Source organism: Umbelopsis ramanniana (genome assembly GCF_025399195.1).
Source record: "Umbelopsis ramanniana AG unplaced genomic scaffold K450scaffold_4, whole genome shotgun sequence".
Lineage (NCBI taxonomy): Eukaryota > Fungi > Mucoromycota > Umbelopsidomycetes > Umbelopsidales > Umbelopsidaceae > Umbelopsis > Umbelopsis ramanniana.
The window spans coordinates 369,950-391,577 of NW_026252090.1; the positions used below are offsets into that span (position 1 = coordinate 369,950).

The 21,628-nt window shown below is 42.7% G+C and overlaps 7 protein-coding genes across 7 annotated transcripts; 4 read left to right on the forward strand and 3 right to left on the reverse strand.

The window, feature by feature from the left end:
- The first annotated feature begins 1,112 nt into the window (after nt 1-1,112).
- K450DRAFT_222086 (uncharacterized protein) lies at nt 1,113-1,660 on the forward strand. The gene is made up of 2 exons (XM_051585845.1): nt 1,113-1,211; nt 1,278-1,660. The coding sequence occupies exons 1-2, from the start codon at nt 1,125-1,127 to the stop codon at nt 1,392-1,394; spliced, it is 204 nt and encodes a 67-aa protein (XP_051448642.1). The 5' UTR covers nt 1,113-1,124; the 3' UTR covers nt 1,395-1,660.
- Nucleotides 1,661-1,761: 101 nt separating this feature from the next.
- On the reverse strand, nt 1,762-6,017 carry K450DRAFT_222092 (uncharacterized protein). The gene is made up of 13 exons (XM_051585846.1): nt 5,902-6,017; nt 5,631-5,822; nt 5,411-5,566; nt 4,984-5,335; nt 4,745-4,917; nt 4,613-4,683; nt 3,994-4,544; nt 3,739-3,906; nt 3,328-3,647; nt 2,791-3,163; nt 2,515-2,696; nt 2,241-2,435; nt 1,762-2,135 (listed from the first exon to the last, which is right to left on the reverse strand). The coding sequence occupies exons 1-13, from the start codon at nt 6,008-6,010 to the stop codon at nt 1,936-1,938; spliced, it is 3,042 nt and encodes a 1,013-aa protein (XP_051448643.1). The 5' UTR covers nt 6,011-6,017; the 3' UTR covers nt 1,762-1,935.
- A 1,384-nt stretch (nt 6,018-7,401) lies between these two features.
- Nucleotides 7,402-8,641, forward strand: K450DRAFT_222100 (uncharacterized protein). Its single transcript, XM_051585847.1, has 6 exons — nt 7,402-7,473; nt 7,537-7,608; nt 7,672-7,879; nt 7,951-8,114; nt 8,184-8,308; nt 8,370-8,641. The coding sequence occupies exons 1-6, from the start codon at nt 7,429-7,431 to the stop codon at nt 8,527-8,529; spliced, it is 774 nt and encodes a 257-aa protein (XP_051448644.1). The 5' UTR covers nt 7,402-7,428; the 3' UTR covers nt 8,530-8,641.
- Nucleotides 8,642-8,746: 105 nt separating this feature from the next.
- K450DRAFT_222106 (uncharacterized protein) lies at nt 8,747-16,610 on the forward strand. Its single transcript, XM_051585848.1, has 8 exons — nt 8,747-8,808; nt 8,880-9,141; nt 9,206-9,387; nt 9,459-14,450; nt 14,536-14,859; nt 14,942-15,614; nt 15,692-16,234; nt 16,317-16,610. Exons 2-8 carry the CDS (start codon nt 8,931-8,933, stop codon nt 16,472-16,474), a joined length of 7,083 nt encoding a protein of 2,360 aa, XP_051448645.1. The 5' UTR covers nt 8,747-8,808; nt 8,880-8,930; the 3' UTR covers nt 16,475-16,610.
- A 38-nt stretch (nt 16,611-16,648) lies between these two features.
- K450DRAFT_222110 (uncharacterized protein) lies at nt 16,649-18,092 on the reverse strand. The gene is made up of 3 exons (XM_051585849.1): nt 17,799-18,092; nt 17,641-17,727; nt 16,649-17,567 (listed from the first exon to the last, which is right to left on the reverse strand). Exons 1-3 carry the CDS (start codon nt 17,976-17,978, stop codon nt 16,746-16,748), a joined length of 1,089 nt encoding a protein of 362 aa, XP_051448646.1. The 5' UTR covers nt 17,979-18,092; the 3' UTR covers nt 16,649-16,745.
- Nucleotides 18,093-18,106: 14 nt separating this feature from the next.
- Nucleotides 18,107-18,677, forward strand: K450DRAFT_222114 (uncharacterized protein). The gene is made up of 3 exons (XM_051585850.1): nt 18,107-18,222; nt 18,292-18,345; nt 18,414-18,677. Exons 1-3 carry the CDS (start codon nt 18,120-18,122, stop codon nt 18,509-18,511), a joined length of 255 nt encoding a protein of 84 aa, XP_051448647.1. The 5' UTR covers nt 18,107-18,119; the 3' UTR covers nt 18,512-18,677.
- On the reverse strand, nt 18,678-20,975 carry K450DRAFT_222119 (uncharacterized protein). Its single transcript, XM_051585851.1, has 8 exons — nt 20,792-20,975; nt 20,548-20,726; nt 20,366-20,481; nt 20,012-20,299; nt 19,888-19,935; nt 19,705-19,823; nt 19,211-19,633; nt 18,678-19,144 (listed from the first exon to the last, which is right to left on the reverse strand). The coding sequence occupies exons 1-8, from the start codon at nt 20,822-20,824 to the stop codon at nt 18,797-18,799; spliced, it is 1,554 nt and encodes a 517-aa protein (XP_051448648.1). The 5' UTR covers nt 20,825-20,975; the 3' UTR covers nt 18,678-18,796.
- Nucleotides 20,976-21,628: the final 653 nt, after the last annotated feature.

The following is a 21,628-nucleotide window of genomic DNA, read 5'->3' on the forward strand; positions in this document are numbered from 1 at the left end:
TGTTAAGATAGTGTTTAGGTCAGGGAAAGAAAAAGGGTGGGGCTCTTAAGGTTTCCCAGATGGCTTTTTTAGCACCGCACCACCCTTCACGGCACGGCTAAAGGGAGCGCACGCACTCACGCACGCGGGCGGTATGGCACTGCGCGCGCCAGCCCGCCAAGCCAAGGGCTCAGGTGTCTCCATCCAATGGTTAATTTTCAAAGTCAGTGCAAATGACGTACTGTATTGATGGAAGAATGGGTTGGTGTTACGGCTTGGGTTGTACAGTGAGAGCAAATAGTGGTCAGGTATTTGGCTCTAAGCCAAATACGAGAGAAAGCGTAAGGGTCGTCGCAAATTTTGCACACACACATTAATCACATTGTGTGGGGTAAAAAAGGGATGAACATTTTAAACCGGTCGGTAAGCGTCTAATTGGACCCGTTTGTAAAGGCCCAGTTCAATGAGGAATGACCGGCATAAAAATAATGGAGTCTCAAAGCATATTGCACTATGCAGGCTGGCTGGCGGGGTGATTATGGAATTGCCTGGCAGGTATGAGAGACGAACATGTCAAACCGACTCCTCCTTCCTCCTCTGCCTCCTCGTTGTGTCCCACCCCCGTCTTCCCGCGGTTGTTTGCTAGATACTTCGGAATCTATTGTATACAGCGCAGCTGCTCTTGTGCGAGCAGTCATCTGACTAGGAAGTGTTGCACCAGCCAAGCGTTAACAAGTTGAATCCATACAAGGCGAATCAAATGAGAGCAATGTATTCTGTCACCGTTACACGTCGGAGTGTTAAATTAATTCAATAGAATTGTGGGACATTTGAGTCATGGCCATTAAGGATCGGGTATATACTGAATTGACAATTCAAATTCGGGTATTCTTTCGACATTGCAATCCGGGGGGAGTCGTTGAAGGAATTGAGATATGCATGCCTCTCTTCAGGCCACTCCCCCCAAAAACTGTAAATTTGCTTGCTCATGTGAGAGACGAGGCGCTAATTGTAGGGGATGCCAAATTCAGACAGCAATGATACAAGCAAGCGGAGGTACCATTCAGGAACTCAGCACTTATATAAACCCTCGTTTCCCTCCCTTCACCCTTTTTTCTCCAGTCCTTCTTCCCTTCATAATTACAATGTGTCTTGAATCAACTCTATCTCACTTCATCGTTGAATGCCCTGCTACATGTGAGTTATGCGCCCACTGGCTTCCCAACCATGCTGTAAGTACACCCACTGCCGTGACGCTTTTACTTCGTTCGCCTGTCAACTAACCTGGTCACGTTCAGAGCAATTGCCCACGAAAGGGTGTACATCCTTCCCAATGGACTTTGGACCCCTCTCTTGATGTGACCGACGAAACATACCAACCTGATCTTGATCAGTGTTCAGAAGATGAATGCTGACTGCGGACCAGCTTGTTCCTTTACGTCTAGTGTTGACCACGACTTTATATCACTCTCACACATTTAATTCTCTACGTTTCTTAACTGTAACTCGATACCAAACTATACAAACACACACAACCCGCATACGCACACCTACATACCTCAACGTTGTCGATAGACCGGAGATGGTTTCTACCGCCACCTGTACATAATCTGATAGATGGGTCTTCGACCGTATCTTTCAACGTTCTGATCTCTTCCCCTACTCGTCGTAACCGACTCTGTTCTCTTCCTTTGATGCATTGGACATGCAAGATACCATATATTTTTTCCTTCTTATTGATACTTTATTCTTATCAACCGACTTCCATTGTTGCCCTCAGCTCAGCTGGGATGACAGCTCTAATTTCCCGCTTATGGCCAATAAATGAACGCTGTTTGAAATGACTATTTTTCTGTTACTATCACGCTATGAGTCATCCATGTCATTATGTCTCATTATGAGAGAAGCTGTATGTGCATTGTTATGGCGTGATCTAAACGGAATCTTATGCGTTCTTCAATGAAAGATTTCATTACGCATGATGGTGTCCAAGTCACTAAGTGCTACGCGTGCTTGATACCGGGTGAGCTCGTCTTTGTCTGTGTCTTCCACATAGCGCAATGTGCGATAAGTCTTCTTGAGAAGGTCAGCCGGATAAGAATAGAGTGTTTGGCTGGCAAAACCTCGGAACAGTGACAGAATCACCACGGTTGCAGCTAGGTCGTGTTTCCAAAAGTAAAAAAAGTTCCCATTGCATTCATTAATAAACTATGCCTCTCATATTGCAAAAATACGTTATCAGTACACTTCTCCATACTCACCTCGTCGGATCTCCACTTCCTTCTCAAAGTCAAGGATCGTCAGAATCCAATGCATGAGCGACCATAACCGATCGGTTAAAGCCACTGGACAGGTTTGGCACGCGACCCCAATAATAGACAGAGCGGATACACGAAGGTGCTTATCTGTCTCTCGGTTACCTAAAACAGCCTCCAAAGGCTCAAGCAACGAATCCACTACATAATCATGGGGACGTTCATTAAAACAACCGTTTAGTCATTGTATGCCAAACAAATAGTGGTTCACGCATCTTACCGTATTTGCCAAGGGCTTCACCACATCGTTGGACAGTTTGCTGCAAAGCCTCCCCAATGCGAAGCCGGTGATCCAGGGGCCTCTTAGGGTCCGCATATATCTTTGCCAACTTTGTAATGATTTTGTTCCCATGAACATCCGTCAAGGCGCATAGGCCCTTTACGGCGTTCAAGTAAATAAAACTGTAACCAGTTAGCAAACGAAAAGACATGGACTGGCTAATCATTTAAAGCAACATAGCATAAACCAGATTGCTTGTTGTTAGGTGTTACTTACCTATCGTCATCTTGTACCATATTAACAAAAATGTCTAGTACTTCGTCTAATCCTTTGCCTTCCGCAACTAGAGGATCTTTGGCTAAGACCATGTTTTTCAGCATGCCCATTCCGTGCGCTCGTACAGGCATCAATTCATCACGGAGCGCTTCCATAGCCTGCTTGTAGGTATCAATGGACGACTGCATATTGGCGTTGTTACTGCCGGCCATCCGGTCACTGACATTTTCCTCAGCCTCCCGTGACTTAATGACTAAAGAAAGTTCTCTGGCCGACTCTTGAATGGCAGGTATCGGGTGATTTTGAAGGACTTGTAACTTGGGTAACAGCGCACCTAGTAATTGTTTTGCCTGCTTATCTAACTCGTCGTTTTCTGTTACGGGGTTTGGAAATCACGTTAGAATAATATAACATACAATAAAAAGACAATCTTGTGTTCGTTTGAGTTATTTTTTTTTGGGGTGGGGGGTTGGCCTACACCACTCCCTTTCGTCTTGCAGGCGAGTACACAGCTGGGGTATTCATTGTAACACATACCATTCAGTACCGCACCCAATAGGTTGACTGCCAAAAATAGGGTGCCTAAGTCATCTTCCATTATAGCGGCTTCATCATCACCTTCCATTGCATCCTCAAAATTATCTTCTTGCGACACCAAATTTGAAATTCCAGCTAGTCCTGCATTGCCTGGTGTCGCCAAAGTAGGTGCTGATTCGTTGTAACCTTGATGGTCTGCTTGCATCAGGTGGCTATCGATCACATTACTTGCAAAAGCGATAATTTGGGTGGGATTTTGTAATATTGTTGGCCCAAGCTTGTCCAACATGGTCATGATGAGATTCAATACCATGAGAATTCTTCATGATAGTATAATTTCCATTGTTAATTTTTGAATACACGTTGCCAACGTGCAGGTGAAATTAGTTAATATGGACAAATGGAACTTACATTTTAGGCGCAACCGAGCGACCTGACTCAGCTTGGAGTGAGAAATACTCGTTGAGCAAAGCGACAAAGAAATCCCCGCATAATGTCTGAATTCCAATAGTTTGGATAAAGTCAACAAAGATGTTTGTGTCCACTTGCAGGTGATCTCCCGCCACAACCGGAGGCTTCCTGTTGAATCAAGATTTGGTTGTAAAGCCGATTAAAAACGTTGTTTACGTTGGAATGAATAATTATCTTGCAGAAGGGAATACAAACTTGTGTAAGCGCATCACCACTCCACCGGTGGGACCAGGTGCAAAATATGCAAGTCGCTTATCGCCCTTTTTATCAAAAAGAATTCGCTTGAGTTCCATTGTCGCTTCAGATGTCGAGACAATTCGAAAGTACGTCGTTAGTATGTCGCCTGTGGTATCCTTCAAGCCCGACTTGGAGTGGTGAGAGAACTGGTATAGATGGTATAATGCTGGAACGCTAGATGATAAAAATGCTTGTATAATTTCGGGAGAGGGTTCTGCAGATACAAGCAGAGTGTGAATTGTGGTCATTATTTGCCGAATTCGCTCTTCCGAAATTACAACGGGATCAAAAGAATCTTCTGCTAAATTCTCCTCTTGTGGAGGGCATTGGTCCTGGTCCCAAGACTTGGCAAGAAAGCCGATGACGGGATCAATGAGATACTTTTCGGATAATGATCTATATTTCACCATTAATTTTGCAATGATGAACGAAACCACTTGTGTCTTGGCATCCGGAATGCCTTGCGCGATTATATCGATTAATTGAGGACAAAGAACGGAAAGATAGCTCTAAATCATTGCTCATTTAGTATCAAAAGACTTCGTGCGGCGTTCTGTAATATGCGTTAGCTCCTTACTTCAACGGATCGAACTTGAAAAGGAAGCGTAGTAATCAACGTTGAAAGTTTTTCCATTTGCGCTAACTTGACTAAAAAAAATGCATTAGTTTGGGTAGACAGAAAAAAGGCTGTCCACTCAAAGTAGGTCACCTTCTTGGACTCCTCCTATAGAAAAGTCAAGCACAGCTGCTACTCCCTTTGGTCGTAACAACACCTGAGATAGGAATCGTCCACATATACTGCGAAGCCAATTAGGTACAGGATGAAGCGGAGAAGTACCCAGTAGTAACGACAATGATTCCATGGATTTGTATGAGTCAACACTGTTATTCAAATTGTGAAAGTAAGCGTCCGATTGACAGAACAGCACGCGTGGTATCGTCAGTTACCTTTTGAACAAATGCTGAAATCTTTCAACGAATTTCTCGCGATCAATTTGAATCTGTGGAGCATTCACTTGAAAAGGTGACAAACGAGGCTGTTCTGCGCTTTCTCCTTCTTTCTTACTCAATTCTGATTGCTCCTTCTCAATTGCAGCAAAAGGTGCATAGGCCATTTGAAGCAAACCAGCATATATATCAATCAAGTGGCGGTTCAACAATATGGATGCGACTGAAGTATATGTTTCTTCCTTTGGTTTCGATTGTATAATGTCGGTTAATTCTGTCATAATATGGGAAAGATGTCCTATGTCAAGAGATTTTTCGGCTTCTTGCTGGGTTGGTGAATTGCTGACAAACCCTGATGAATCGTTGATTGTAGGCAGCTATCAGTATGTAAGCTAGATCACTCGCTGGTGGACAAGAACCACTGTACCTCTATTAGCATAGCCTGATTTTACACGTTGCTTAAGGGGTAGTCCAACACCGTTCAGCAGCTGTGGATACTCTCCCCAAGTGATAACAATTTCCAGAAGTGTATGGACCACTCGTAAATCTTTAACACCCAATAATTCCTTGAGACCCTTTGCCTCTGAAATCAATTACATAAGTCATGAATACTATGTAATACATACAAAATCTCCATTGGCTTATACCTTCACTATCTACTTTGGAATTCAGCTCTCGTTGTATTAGCTTCAGGTATTCTAGGCATCGTAACACGAACTGCCACTTTATGTCGTCTGTAGGAATATCTACATCCATTGCTTGGTCACTCCCGTCTGTATGCTCGGTTATATCAAGTTTTGCTAGACTTTTAGCTAGCTGATCATTCAATTGCTTTTCGTCTGTTATAAATCGTGACATTCTATGTGATTAACAATACGTTGTGGTGGTAACAGAGTATACTAGGTATGCTTCATATACCTTTCTCATTGGCGGCAAATGATCCCTCAATGAGCTTTGAGGCATTTGCTATTACTCCTTTTAAGGATGCGTCGGCAAGTACGATGCTGGTGTGAGGAGGTGATGCCATTGTAGTAGTCAATCAAGCTAACTAACTCATGTGGCAGCACCAAAAAATCAAGAAGGCAGTTTATGCGCAGTCCTATCAAGCCACAATGCAAATGTGGCTGAAATGCGATGTTCTTCAGCTTCCGCTGGCTGGTACATGCCAAACATCTATTTTCCAAGCTAACTTGAAAGATATTTGTTGCATAACATCTGGATAAAAAAGTTGGCGTTGGGATCTACATACTCAATTCATGTCTGGTTATTTAGATACCAGCAGAATATCCTGTATTTCTATTGTTTTTTATTTTGTATAATTTACAATATACTGTAGTTGTCTGTCAATAACATTCGATGAAATCAAGCTAGTAGCATCTTTTGTTGACAGAAACAATAAAAGCAGTTGTTAATTTGGGCCAGTCAATCACTGGAAACGGTATGATTGGTATCAACGATAACATGCAAAAACTAATCGAAATGATCAAGTCTTGTAGTAAGGATGTCATTCATTTCGCCTACAAAGTGCCAAAGATACTTTAGCAAAGGGTAATTTTGCGAATTATATATGTCATCAATATCATGGCGAAGCTAAGTAATTGGCCTTTATTCGAGATCTTTCGCGCCTTAACCAGTGTCTCTGCCTGATGGAATTATTATCTTAACATACCTTCAAATTACATTATAATACGTTTACTGCCAGAACATCGTCTCATTTGCTTTCAAATATCACTTCGTGAACATAAAATTTTGTCAATATCAATGCCTTCAACTTTGACGTGCACACATCAAAAGTTTGTAAAAGTAGTGTCATTCAAGCCTTTCAGAATTTGCTAGTTCTTCGACCTAATTACACTCTTCAGATTATTCATCTTGATCGGCATGAATTAATGTCATTGAAGTGAGGATATTGATAATACGTTCGGGGTGTATGTAGCCAATTCAATTTAGCTAAAATCTTGGCATCATCCCCTGTTATTGTATTGGGCTCGAACCAACTTCCAGACGAACAAAATGATAACACACAATCGATGTTGATGTAGATGGTTTGGCGCTACGGCGGATGACGCAAAAGTCCTCATTTCGATCTTCAAATTCGACTTGGGAAAAAATTGGCTATTGGACAAGTCTGATGATATGGATCGCGCGACAGGTGAAACGATCGAAATTGACAATTTTGGTATACCACATTGGACATATTCACGTTGAACGATTTTTCTGTTGGCTTTGAATAAAAGTCCCTGTGTAATGTCGGTCAGCTTCAGTGAGCTAGCTCGACGACGTATAGTGTACAGTATACTTGAACCCAGCAATCAATATTACAATTGTGTATATAATTTTGGCGAACTGTGTTCAGTGTTGGCCAAGGTCGGCCATATAAAAAGTCACAACCAAAATTTTTGTGGGATAGCCCCTCCATTTTAACATTTGAAGACAACACACTCAATGTCGGCCATCAGTAGAGCGGCCGCTCGTGGCATTTTCCTAAAGGTAGGCTTACTCATGAAGCAGCCAATCATTTCATAATGTCGCCTGGATGTTAACCTCGCCTAGACATCTACCCCTTTGTCACGACGATTGCTTCTGCAAAGAGTTGTCAACCCCGGTATATTCACCAGAATTCAGGTATCGTGAAGTCATAAGTTCGTCTGATGGGTAGCTTGAGCTTTCCTAACAGTACGCTAGCAGAATGGCGCTTTAAACCAACACTATTCTACGGAAGTAAAAGAGACTCAGCCAAAAAAGGAATATTCAGAGACGACTAAGAAGGTGGTGTTTGGCATTGCTCGAATGCTGGGATATTATTCAACGAGCTCTACGGCTATTCGTGCTAGTCGCGATTTATACAACGTATGTGCCAAGCAAGTGGAAGAAAACAAGAAGTTTTACCACCAAGGTTTGGCCATGACTTATGTTTATATGCAGCGCTTGCCAAGCACTCAAACAGGAACTAACTGTATCAATTAGATTGCAACTTGCCTGACAACTTTCAGACATGGTTTTCTATTACTCAAGTACATGTGTGGATGCTTATGGTTCGTTTAAGAGCTGAGGACCACGGAAAGATATATATCCAAGAACTAGTGAACCGATTTTTTGAGGATGCAGAGGATAGAATCAGATCGCACGGGGTATGGATTCGATCGATTACCTTGAGTTGGTTATAACCAGTACTGACGATCAATTCTTGGCCCAAATAGGTTACATCTGGACGTATAGTGGAAAGTTATGTAAAGGATCTCTTAGCGCAATTTCACGGCGGCGTCGTTGCATACGATGAAGGTATGTGCAAGGACGACCCTGTCCTTGCCGCTGCTTTATGGAGGTAAGCCACTCACTTGCATATAGCGCACAACGAATAATGTGATACTTATGATGATCAATAGAAACGTATTCACACCAACAACTGGCAATGCAAATGACCTTGCTTATATTGTACAATATATTCGCCGTGAGCTCAAGATTTTAGACGACTATGATAGCGAAAAATTGAATGACGGTCAGGTAAGCTTCTCTAAACCAGAAGCTCACTTTTCCCAAACATAATAGTATATAGAGAAAATTCAATTCAATTTAACATAAAATTAGCACAAGCAATCGCAAAGTGATCCAATGGTGGTGGTGTTGTGTCGTGCTTTGTCGCGTTTGAATAAGCGGGTCAAAAATTTCTATGAAGAGATTAAATTTTTTAAAAACATATGACGTATGACCTTGGAGTTTGGTGCTTGAAAAACTCTGCTTTGCCACACCCGAGAGGCACTTTAACAGATTTTATGTTCAGTCAATCAATCAATCAGTAACTCGCCAGTTATTTCTATCCTGAAAGTACGTTAATCTCAAAGTCAATGCTATTCATAGCAGATTAATATTTTACTAATACTTGAATCTCTCTCCAGTATCTTCATCGTAGCACTGATCGTTAGATAGACATCGACAAAGCCTTGATCATGACGGATTTCGGCAGCGAGCAACAAAATCAGTTCCCAGTTCCTGTTGGGAGCTCACCTTCACCATATGGTGCACAACAAAACACACAATTCAATCCTGATCAATCCGATCCCTCGAGCATGGAGTATAATTGGGAAGAGAAATTGAACGAAAAAGCCAGAAAGTGGCAGCAAATGCAGAATAAACGATATGGCGAAAAGCGAAAGTTCGGTAAGCATTTTATGATTGAGACGTTATATTAATCGTTCTTCTTCTTACCATTCCCTTCTATTAGGTTTCGTCGAACACGAAAAGGCTGATATGCCACCGGAACACGTCCGAAAGATCATCAAGGACCACGGTGATATGTCAAGCAAGAAGTTCCGTCATGACAAACGTATTTATCTCGGAGCTTTGAAGTACGTTCCTCACGCTGTATTGAAGCTTTTGGAGAACATGCCTATGCCATGGGAGCAGGTGCGTGCCTTGATTGCATTATATCTTTCAAAATTCATAAATCAAAACCCACTGACAGTCATGATATTTAGGTCCGTGAAGTCCCTATATTGTACCATATAACTGGCGCTATTACGTTTGTCAACGAAATCCCGTGGGTTATTGAACCTGTATATACCGCTCAGTGGGGTTCCATGTGGAGAATGATGAGACGTGAAAAGCGCGACCGACGACACTTCAAGCGTATGCGTTTCCCACCTTTCGACGATGAAGAGCCACCGTTGGACTATGGTGATAACATTCTCGATGTCGAACCTCTCGAAGCTATTCAAATGGATCTAGACGAAGAAGAAGATACCGCCGTTATTGATTGGTTCTATGACCATAAGCCCCTGATAGACACTCCATTTGTCAACGGACCTTCATATCGAAAGTGGCATTTGAATCTTCCTATCATGTCCAGCCTCCATCGTATTGCACGTCAATTATTATCGGATTTGACAGATCCAAATTACTTTTATCTTTTCGACAAAAAGGCCTTCTTTACCGCCAAAGCTTTGAACATGGCTATCCCAGGAGGACCCAAATTCGAACCACTTTATCGCGATCTTGATACAGCTGATGAGGACTGGAACGAATTCAATGACATCAACAAGATTATCATTCGTCAACCTATCCGTACAGAATACAAGATTGCCTACCCCTTCCTGTACAACTCCCTACCCAGAAGTGTTCATTTGTCGTGGTACCACTTCCCTATCAATGTATACATTCCTTATGAGGATCCTGATCTTCCAGCGTTCTATTTCGATCCTGTCATCAACCCTATATCTTCACGCAACGTGCAATCGGACGGTGCGAGATTTGAGGATGAGCTCTTTGGAGATGAAGATGAGGAGAGCGAAGAAATCTTCAGTTTGCCTGAAGAAGTACGACCTTTCTTGGAGGCCACAGAGTTATTCACCGACCAGACTGCAAGTGCAATTGGTTTGTACTGGGCACCAACTCCATTCAATCAACGATCAGGTCGAACCCGCCGAGCACAAGACGTTCCTCTTATCAAGAGTTGGTATCTTGAACACTGCCCTCCTGGACAACCTGTGAAAGTCCGCGTTTCATATCAAAAGCTGCTGAAATGCTATGTTCTCAATGCATTGAAGGATCGACCTGAAAAGGCTAAGAACAAGCGTTATCTCTTCCGACAGCTTAAAGCCACCAAATTCTTCCAATCCACTGAGCTCGATTGGGTTGAAGCTGGTTTGCAAGTCTGTAGACAAGGTTATAACATGTTGAATCTTTTGATTCATCGCAAGAATTTGAACTACCTTCATTTAGATTATAATTTCAACTTGAAGCCCGTCAAGACTTTGACCACCAAGGAACGAAAGAAGTCTCGATTCGGAAATGCTTTCCATCTTTGCCGTGAAATTCTACGTCTTACCAAACTCATTGTCGATTCACATGTTCAATACCGTCTCGGTAACGTTGATGCATTCCAGCTTGCTGATGGTCTGCAATATATCTTTGCTCACGTTGGTCAATTGACTGGCATGTATCGATACAAATACAGACTCATGCGTCAAGTTCGTATGACCAAGGATCTCAAGCACGTCTTATATTACCGCTTCAACACTGGTCCAGTTGGTAAAGGTCCTGGTGTTGGCTTTTGGGCACCAGGCTGGAGAGTCTGGCTTTTCTTCCTTCGTGGTATTGTTCCTTTGCTCGAGCGCTGGCTTGGCAACTTGCTTGCACGTCATTTCGAAGGTCGTCATTCTAAGGGTATTGCCAAGACTGTTACCAAACAGCGTGTTGAATCCCACTACGATTTGGAACTTCGTGCTGCCGTCATGCACGATATCATTGATATGATGCCAGAAGGTGTTAAAGGTAACAAGTCCAAGACCATCCTTCAGCACTTGTCTGAAGCTTGGAGAACCTTCAAGGCCAATATCCCATGGAAAGTACCAGGAATGCCCACACCTATCGAAAACATGATTTTGAGATATGTCAAGGCTAAGGCGGATTGGTGGACCAGTGTTGCACATTATAACCGCGAACGTATTCGAAGAGGTGCCACTGTTGACAAGACTGTTTGTAAGAAGAATCTTGGACGTTTGACTCGTCTTTGGTTGAAGGCTGAACAAGAGCGTCAACATAACTACCTCAAGGATGGTCCATATGTTTCTGCTGAAGAAGCTGTCGCAATTTACACTGCCACTGTTCACTGGTTGGAGAGCCGTAAATTCTCTCCTATTCCATTCCCACCTCTGTCTTACAAGCACGATACCAAGTTGTTGATTTTGGCTCTGGAGCGATTGAGAGAAGCTTACAGTGTTCAAGGTCGCTTGAATCAGAATCAGCGTGAAGAACTTGGTCTCATTGAACAAGCCTACGACAATCCTCACGAAGCCTTGTCTCGTATCAAACGTCTCTTGCTTACCCAAAGAGCATTCAAGGAAGTCGGCATCGAATTTATGGATTTGTACTCTCATCTTGTACCCGTCTATGATGTCGAACCCTTGGAAAAGATTACAGATGCTTACTTGGATCAATACTTGTGGTATGAGGCTGACAAGCGCCATCTATTCCCAGCATGGATCAAGCCGTCCGACTCTGAACCACCACCGTTGCTTGTGTACAAGTGGTGTCAAGGTATCAATAACCTTACCGATGTTTGGGAGACGTCTGAGGGTGAATGCAACGTCATGATGGAAACAGTTTTGAGTAAGATCTATGAAAAGGTGGATCTTACACTGCTTGGCCGTTTGCTCCGTCTCATCTTGGATCACAATCTTGCTGATTACATGACCGCAAAGAACAACGTCGTATTGAACTACAAGGATATGAACCACGTCAACGCTTATGGTATGATTCGTGGTCTTCAGTTCGCATCCTTCATCTTCCAATACTATGGTTTGATTATGGATCTTCTTATCCTTGGCCTTCACCGTGCAAGCGAAATGGCTGGACCTCCTCAACTTCCAAACGACTTCTTGCAATTCCGCGATGTTCAAACCGAAACCAAGCATCCCATTAGATTGTATTCTAGATATATTGATCGCATTCACATCTTCTTACGCTTCAGTGCCGACGAAAGCCGTGATCTCATTCAGCGATTCTTGACTGAACATCCTGATCCCAACTTTGAGAATGTCGTTGGTTACAATAACAAGAAGTGCTGGCCCCGCGATTGCCGTATGCGATTGATGAAGCACGATGTCAACCTTGGAAGAGCTACTTTCTGGGATATCAAGAATCGATTGCCACGATCGCTTACCACCATTGAATGGGAGGACAGCTTTGTTAGTGTTTACAGCAAGGATAACCCGAACCTTCTCTTCGCCATGTGTGGATTTGAGGTTCGCATTCTTCCCAAGATTCGCAACGTGAATGAGGAATTCTCCATGCGCGACGGTGTCTGGAGTTTGATCAACGAGCAATCCAAGGAGCGCACAGCCCAAGCCTTCCTTCGTGTAGATAGTGATTCGATGGAGAAGTTCAATAATCGCATTCGTCAAATTTTGATGGCGTCTGGTAGCACAACCTTTACCAAGATTGCCAATAAGTACAACACTGCACTTATTGGTTTGATGACCTATTTCAGAGAAGCCGTTGTACATACTCGTGAACTATTGGATCTATTGGTCAAGTGTGAAAACAAGATTCAAACCCGTATCAAGATTGGTCTCAACTCCAAGATGCCTTCCAGATTCCCCCCAACCGTTTTCTACTGTCCAAAGGAATTGGGTGGTCTTGGTATGCTGTCTATGGGTCACGTCTTGATTCCTCAATCCGATCTGCGATGGTCCAAGCAAACCGACACGGGCATCACTCATTTCCGTTCCGGTATGAGCCACGATGAAGATCAACTCATTCCTAACTTGTTCAGATACATCCAACCTTGGGAATCTGAATTCATTGATTCTCAACGTGTTTGGGCCGAGTATGCCTTGAAGCGTCAAGAAGCAAATGCACAGAATAGACGTTTGACTTTGGAAGATCTGGAAGACTCATGGGATCGTGGTATTCCAAGAATCAACACATTGTTCCAAAAGGACCGACATACCCTTGCTTACGATAAGGGTTGGCGTGTGCGTACCGACTTCAAGCAATATCAGATTCTCAAGAACAATCCTTTCTGGTGGACTCATCAACGTCATGATGGTAAACTTTGGAACTTGAACAACTACCGTACCGATATGATCCAAGCTCTTGGAGGTGTCGAAGGTATTTTAGAACATACCTTGTTCAAGGGAACTTATTTCCCCTCATGGGAAGGTCTTTTCTGGGAAAGAGCATCTGGTTTCGAAGAGAGCATGAAGTACAAAAAGCTTACCAACGCTCAGCGTAGTGGTTTGAATCAAATTCCCAATCGTCGATTCACACTCTGGTGGAGTCCTACTATCAATCGTGCCAATGTCTACGTCGGTTTCCAAGTCCAATTAGATTTGACTGGTATCTTCATGCACGGAAAGATTCCTACTCTCAAGATTTCTCTCATTCAAATCTTCCGTGCGCATTTGTGGCAGAAGATTCACGAAAGTGTTGTTATGGATCTTTGTCAAGTCTTTGATCAAGAATTGGAAGCCCTCCAAATCGAAACTGTACAGAAGGAAACTATTCACCCTAGAAAGAGTTACAAGATGTCCAGCAGTTGTGCTGATATTCTTCTGTTTGCTGCTTACAAATGGCCAGTCTCTCGTCCATCGCTCATGAGCGATACCAAGGATACCATGGACGGGCCCACCACAACCAAGTATTGGGTTGATGTTCAACTTAGATGGGGTGATTTCGATTCTCACGATATCGAACGCTATACTCGTGCCAAGTTCTTGGATTACACTACTGACAGCATGAGTATCTATCCATCACCTACTGGTGTCATGATCGGTATCGATTTGGCATATAATTTGCATTCTTGCTATGGTAATTACATTCCTGGTATGAAGCCATTGCTTCAGCAGGCCATGGGCAAGATCATGAAGGCCAATCCGGCCATGTATGTCCTTCGTGAGCGTATCAGAAAGGGTCTTCAGCTTTACTCTTCCGAACCTACTGAGCCTTACCTCTCATCTTCCAACTACGTAAGTAATCTTAGACACTGCTGCTGTAATGTATAATGTCATTGTTATCAGAACTTTAACCGTTGTACATATTTCTTGCATTTAGGGTGAATTGTTCAGTAACCAAATCATCTGGTTTGTTGACGATACCAACGTTTATCGTGTCACTATTCACAAGACATTCGAAGGAAATTTGACCACCAAGCCTATCAATGGTGCCATTTTCATTTTCAACCCACGTACTGGACAGCTGTTCTTGAAGATTATTCATACTTCAGTATGGGCCGGTCAGAAGCGTCTTGGACAGTTGGCCAAGTGGAAGACAGCAGAAGAAGTTGCTGCTTTGATTCGATCTCTTCCTGTCGAAGAACAGCCCAAGCAGATCATTGTTACCCGAAAGGGTATGTTGGATCCCCTTGAAGTTCATTTGGTAAGTTCACTCCACTGGTTTTACATTTTTGTGCAAGGTACACTTCTTCATCGTACTGACTTTCCATACTTGTACCTCATAGCTCGATTTCCCCAATATCGTCATCAAGGGCAGTGAATTGCAACTTCCATTCCAAGCCTGTCTCAAGATTGAGAAGTTCGGTGATCTCATTTTGAAGGCAAATGAACCTCAAATGGTTCTATTCAACCTTTACGACGACTGGCTCAGATCCATTTCATCTTATACTGCGTTCTCACGTCTTATTTTGATTTTGCGAGCTCTGCATGTTAACAATGAAAAGACCAAGATCATTTTGCGACCTGACCGTAGCACCATCACTGAACCACATCACATTTGGCCAACGCTGTCAGACGAAGAATGGATCAAGGTCGAAGTTGCTTTGAAGGATCTCATCCTTGGCGACTATGGCAAGAAGAACAACGTCAACGTCGCTTCCCTAACCCAATCTGAAATCCGTGATATCATTCTTGGTATGGAGATCTCTGCTCCATCGTTGCAACGTCAACAGATTGCTGAAATCGAAAAGCAAACAAAGGAACAGTCTCAGCTCACAGCTGTTACTACCAAGACTCACAACGTTCACGGTGATGAAATGATTGTCACTACCACTAGCAACTATGAGACTCAAACCTTCTCATCCAAGACTGAGTGGCGTGTTAGAGCTATCTCTTCCACTAACCTTCATTTGCGTACAAACCATATTTATGTCAACTCAGATGATATCAAGGAAAATGGTAAGTTCTATACAATGTCTCTCCGTACAAGTTGTATGAATATGATTTCAATACTTATTCAACTTTTCTTTCCATAGCATACACTTATGTACTACCCAAGAATATTCTCAAGCGCTTCATCACGATAGCGGACTTGCGCACACAGATTGCTGGTTACATGTATGGTGTCAGTCCACCGGACGCACCCAATGTGAAGGAAATCCGATGTATTGTTATTCCACCACAATGGGGTACTCATCAAACGGTTCATCTGCCTAATGGTGCTCCTGAACACGAGTACCTTGCTGATCTAGAACCATTAGGTTGGATTCATACACAACCCCAAGAATTGATGAACTTGTCACCACAAGATGTCTCTACACACGCACGCCTTTTGGCTCAAAATAAGACTTGGGATGGTGAAAAGACCATAACAATGACTTGCTCGTTCACACCAGGTTCATGCTCTCTCAGTGCTTACAAACTCACCCCATCCGGTTTTGAATGGGGACGAAATAACATGGATACAAGCAACAACCCACAAGGTTACTTGCCTACACATGCTGAAAAGGTTCAGATTCTACTTTCTGACAGATTCCTTGGTTACTTCATGGTCCCCACCGATGTTTGGAACTATAACTGTAAGTTGATCTATGCGAGATAGGAGCTGCCAACCAGGTTCAAAACATTCATTCTAACGGTTTTTTTTTTTTTTGTTTTTAGTCATGGGTGCTCAATTTAATAACAACATGAACTACGGTTTGACACTGGATGTACCTAAAGAGTTCTATCACGAATCACATCGCACAGCTCACTTCATGAACTTTAGCACGATGGAAGAAAGTAACATTGAAGCTGACTTGGAGGACGTGTTCGCATAAAATAGTAATTAGGAAAAAAAAGTTTCTGACATTCATTTCTGTAGTAAATTTCTTTCGCTTTAAAAAAAATACACTCATCCCAAGCTAACTTTATGCTTGGAAGTTTTTCTCATATGGCATGGCTGCTGTGGCTCGATAGCATCTGATTACAAAGTATGGCCAGCAAATGGTCTCTAGATATATTTTTTTTTATGCATCAAAAGAAGAAAATTAATATTACAACAAGAAATGTCTAAACGTTACAAAACATGCCAGCTATCTAACCCTGGCTTTAAGAACGAACAAAAGTAGTCAAATGCTCTCGCACTCGGTCATCCAACTTGATAGGTGTATCATTTGCAAGCATTTCCTTCGCCTCGTCGCCAAGCCAGTATTTCTTTTCTTCCTGGCCGACGTCAATCTCGCTCTCTTCCAGAGGCTTTCTCTCATTCAGCGCAACGGCAACAGAATACTCTCCAATCCAGTCAACTCGCTTGTAGTCAGCAGCCCACATGTACAATCTGTACGGGATGTTGTACCATCCAATAACGTTGTTGTGAGGGATATACATGACGGGAGGGAAGGATGGTGGCAACGAAAATGCTGGTTCTTCCTCGGTTACCATATTACCATCGACTAGTGCAAAGTCTTGTGAATTTTCGTCGCCTGAAGCGGATACAACTACAGCTGGTTCACCAGCGAGAGGAGCATCTTCGTCGCGGTGGTTGGTTTCTCCTTGGAAAGACAATTGCTCAGGCTGATTATTGTTGTCTTCAGGTGTTGTAGATTTCTCATCTACAATTGCAACTGCTTCCGGCTTTACTTCTTCAATCTTCTCGTCCTTCAGAGAAGCTTCACAGCCTTTCGCTAAACCATTCAGTACTTCTTTCCAAGCCACTCTACCAATAGCGATGATGCCGTCGATCTCGTTTTGTTGAACAGGGACAGGTGAAAATGGGTTGCCGGCCTTGGCTGCTACTACCATAGCTGGTTTGGTACCTTCTTTGGCTGCTTTGCGCTTTTGTCTAATTTCTTCGCAGATCATTGCCTCGATATCGCCATTGTTTCTTCCTTCTCTAATTTCGTAGTCCACGGCAGCCTTATACAACACGGGCTAAGATAGAAAAACGATGTATTTAATGGAATTGTACACGGGAATAGCCCATTGCTTCATTTTTACAACTTACCTTGACATATTCACGGAACCAAACACGGCTTTTGTCCATACCATCGCCCGGTGGTGGTGCAATATAAATTGTAACTTTACGAGGCATCTCCTAACATTTGCACTATGTTTTAGCCTTCAAATGTGGTTATTTGTCAATACACGTTCCATCCATCTTACCCGGACACCTAAAGGTCGATCAGCCAACCATGTCACTCGGTCGTATAGTCTTTGGTGGGATTGTTTAGAGTAATAGTTGCTACCATAGACAACTCCAGATATTCCAATTACTATTGAGCTGAAGATGAGAGTTCCTCTGGAGGGAGCTTTCAAACCGAATGGTAACTTTCTGGTAGCCATGAGGAGAGATCAGAGACAGGCGGGCCCAAACAAAACAAGGGAAAAATGTTAATATCACAGTCACTTGTTCTTTTATACACAATTGAACATGGTAAGCTCATTATACTTTGGACAAAAATGAAGTAGCAGCAGAATTAACTCATGCATGCAATCCAGGATAGTCACTTCACTCACATTCACTGGAGAACTTCACAACTTGCTGTCTTGAGCGACGACTGGATTGGCGAGCGTCTACCTGAAGAATGTACGTGTCATAGTCCCGCTTGACCGTATTTACTGATATTGGCTATGTATCTAACCATTCAAAATACAGCTGTTGATGTTCCAAAAGACCACCAGTTGGTACCAGACGAAGATGGCGATATATGTACGTGTTAGCCATGATACATTAGGGATAAGTGAGATAGCAACTAACTATTTCGTCTTCAAACTCAGTCCTAGGTACACTCACATTTAGCAGCAAGAAAAAGCCAAAGAAACCCACATGGGACCATAGTACAATGGAAGAGGATACTGCTATGGCAGAAAGATAGACATGGGCCACACATCTACAATATACCAAATGTAAGGTCATTGGCATTCTCTTTACTAAATCGTAATGTTACGGCTTTACACTTTTTCCTCGTTCCAAATGACCGCCACAACCCCGGATTTTGTACTCGTTAAATTGCAATACGCAACTTTTTTTTTTTACATCTTTGTAAGATACTATTAAACATTTTAATTTTAGTTCCTTGAAAATCATTCCGTGAGTTGACAGAAAGTAGTATTAAAAGTACAATTTCATCTCAAGATAGATCAGGGTGTAAGGTGCACGACTAGTTATCGGCATTTTGCATTGGTCCCTTGTAGAAATGTCTGCCAGAGACAATCCAGAAGAAAAGTGCAAAGAGTAAGACGGCGCCAATCATCAAACTAGCGTAGTTCATGCTGACTGGAGAAACGGGAGAAACAGCTGGGAAACACAAAATAACGGCAAAGAAAGAGATCCAAATCAATGAGACGACGTTGATGGGAAGACTGTACTTTCCGAGATTGAATGGACCCTTTTCCATGGTGTTTCTTGTGAAGACCAAGCGACAGAAAAATGGAAGACCGTAGGAGATGTTGACAGCAATAACAGCAGTCGACATAATAGCTTGCCAAAAGACGGTGCTTCCAAAAGACTAGTGACAGTGATGAGCGACAGGGTTCGAAAGTGCGAAAGACAATGAATGAAAATCTTAGCTTACCGGCATAATAATGGCAATACAGATGACCAATTGCAACCAGATAGCCCGAACAGGGGCATGGGTTTTGTCACTCAGCTTGTAGAAGAACTTTGAATATGGCAAGCAGCCATCACGAGCCATAGCCCAAATCAAATGCGCACAAGCCAAAATTGAGTTGAACAAAGATCCAAGCTGAGCTCCCAATAGAATGAGAAGGAAGAAAATAGTCAAGCCGTTGTTATTGGTTGTAGTGTAAAATAGTCTGGCAATGGGAACAGTGGATGACATGATATCATCGACATCTTGAATGGAGAACAAGACAGCCAAGATAAGGACAAGACCTTGAATCCATGCGCCAACGATGGACACAATAATGCCTCTGGGAGCAGCAATATCTGCACGGTAAGTCTCTTCAACAATTTGTGCAGATGTTTCGTAACCAATCTATAGCAATATATACACTATCAATTAGTACGAGGTCACTTACGTACTTTGCTTCATAAAATATAACATACCAAAGTCCAACCAGCTTGCAACATTCCGAGAAAGAATACGATACCAGCGTTAGTATAACCAGTGTTGTTGATGAACTCTGTGAACACCCATTGTGCAGGCTGATGGGTAGGTGCCATGGCTGAAAGTGGTTGTCAGTAGGGTTGTAATATAAAAGGTATCTTTCATATTAAACTCTTTCTTACCTGGCATGGCAACCACAATGATAACAGTTCCAATCAAAGCCCAAGCAACTATAAGAAAAATGGTGTTACTGGTTAGTATGATAGATTTTAAAATTTATGCTGATAAAGCTGATGAGTATCTTACCAATAAACTTGTTAATGATACCAGTGGCCCCTGTGCCCAACAAGTTGACAAGAGCTGCCAGGACGAGAAGTCCGACGTAGATTCCAACATAAGCGCCTTGAGGATAAGTTCCCTCGCCCATGGCTACCATACCGAGGATAAATTGTGCTCCTCCATATGCCAATGTCATGTTGACAGCAAGCAAACCGACCAAGTAGGTATATCCCGCCATCCAGGCAGCAAAAGGACCCCAATTTTTATCGGCAAGTCTGAAGCACCAATAATATACACCACCAGCCGTTGGCATCGCTATTTAAAAAAATCCATTAATATATAATTCAATGCACTTGTTGATCAGAGTACATAAAAACTTACCAGACACAATCTCAGCCATTCCCAATCCAATAAGACTGACAAATGTCGCAACAATAATCCAACCAAAGAACAAAGCTACCGGGCCTCCACTGTTTAAAGATGGTCCAAATCCAACACTGTCGTAGAAACTCAGTCAGAAACCATACCCAATACAACATACATTACCAAAAAGGATTACGAACCTCCAACTAGGCAATACAGCCATGGTAGAGAAGGCAAAGCCGAATTGTACGAACATATCCAGAGATCTTTTGAACTCTTGCTTATATCCAAGATCGTGTAACCTTTGAGCATCATAGTCCAACTCATTGCTTTCTATGTGCTCAACATCGACGTTTGTAGGTGCGTCAGTTGTCTTTTGCTGTCAGAAGATCTCCGAGGTCAGTGTGTGGGGAGGTAACTTGCGTTGTACTGTGAGTGACATACCTGGGTACCCTCATTAGCGGTTTTCTCGTCCATATTGGATTGATAATGTGAGAGAGAAGAAACTGCAAGATAACGAGCGCGCTACCGATACTGCTAGGTTATAAACCCTTTCAATCCTTGCAGGAGGATATCATCTCTCACGTTGCTCAATGAGGCAACTGAGGGTCATGTGCTTACTTTACGGCTACTAACCAATGGGTTTGGCGGATTTGAATATGATTGGCCGACCATTACAAATAACTATTCATGGGTGGCGTGGATTTTGGTGTCTACCATCGACATCTGATATTCCAATCATTTCAGAACATATCCGTGCATATGGTTAAAGTACAATCGAACCCTATTGAAAGGGTACTGTTTTCGATGACCATGTCATGCAATTCTGTACGTGAAGATTTATACTATTGTAAACATGCCAGAACTATGCTGTTCCTGTTCTAGTAGCGAAGCAAGATGTCGTTCAAGTCAATTCCTGTAACACCAAAAGATAGAAATTAAACTAGTTGGTTCATATCAATCTCCCAAGCCCGATATCGCGCGAGCTATTCTGCCTTATCTGCGGTCAACCTCAAATGCCGCTTTTGTTATACAATCGCCTGTTTCTCGCTTTAAGCTGCGCCAACTTCTAACCCATATATATCTTTGAGATAACCGAGGTTTCCGAGCGACCAGCCAAAATCTGAGTTTGACCATCATTTGCAATCAATTGATGGCTGGTATCGTTCAGTTCCTAAAGACATTTTCATCGTGCTTGTGAAGCGACGTACTCTCCAGGTATAGAACTTTGGGAAATCCATCCGCCGCTTTCTCACATACCTCTTAATTTTTCCTATGCAT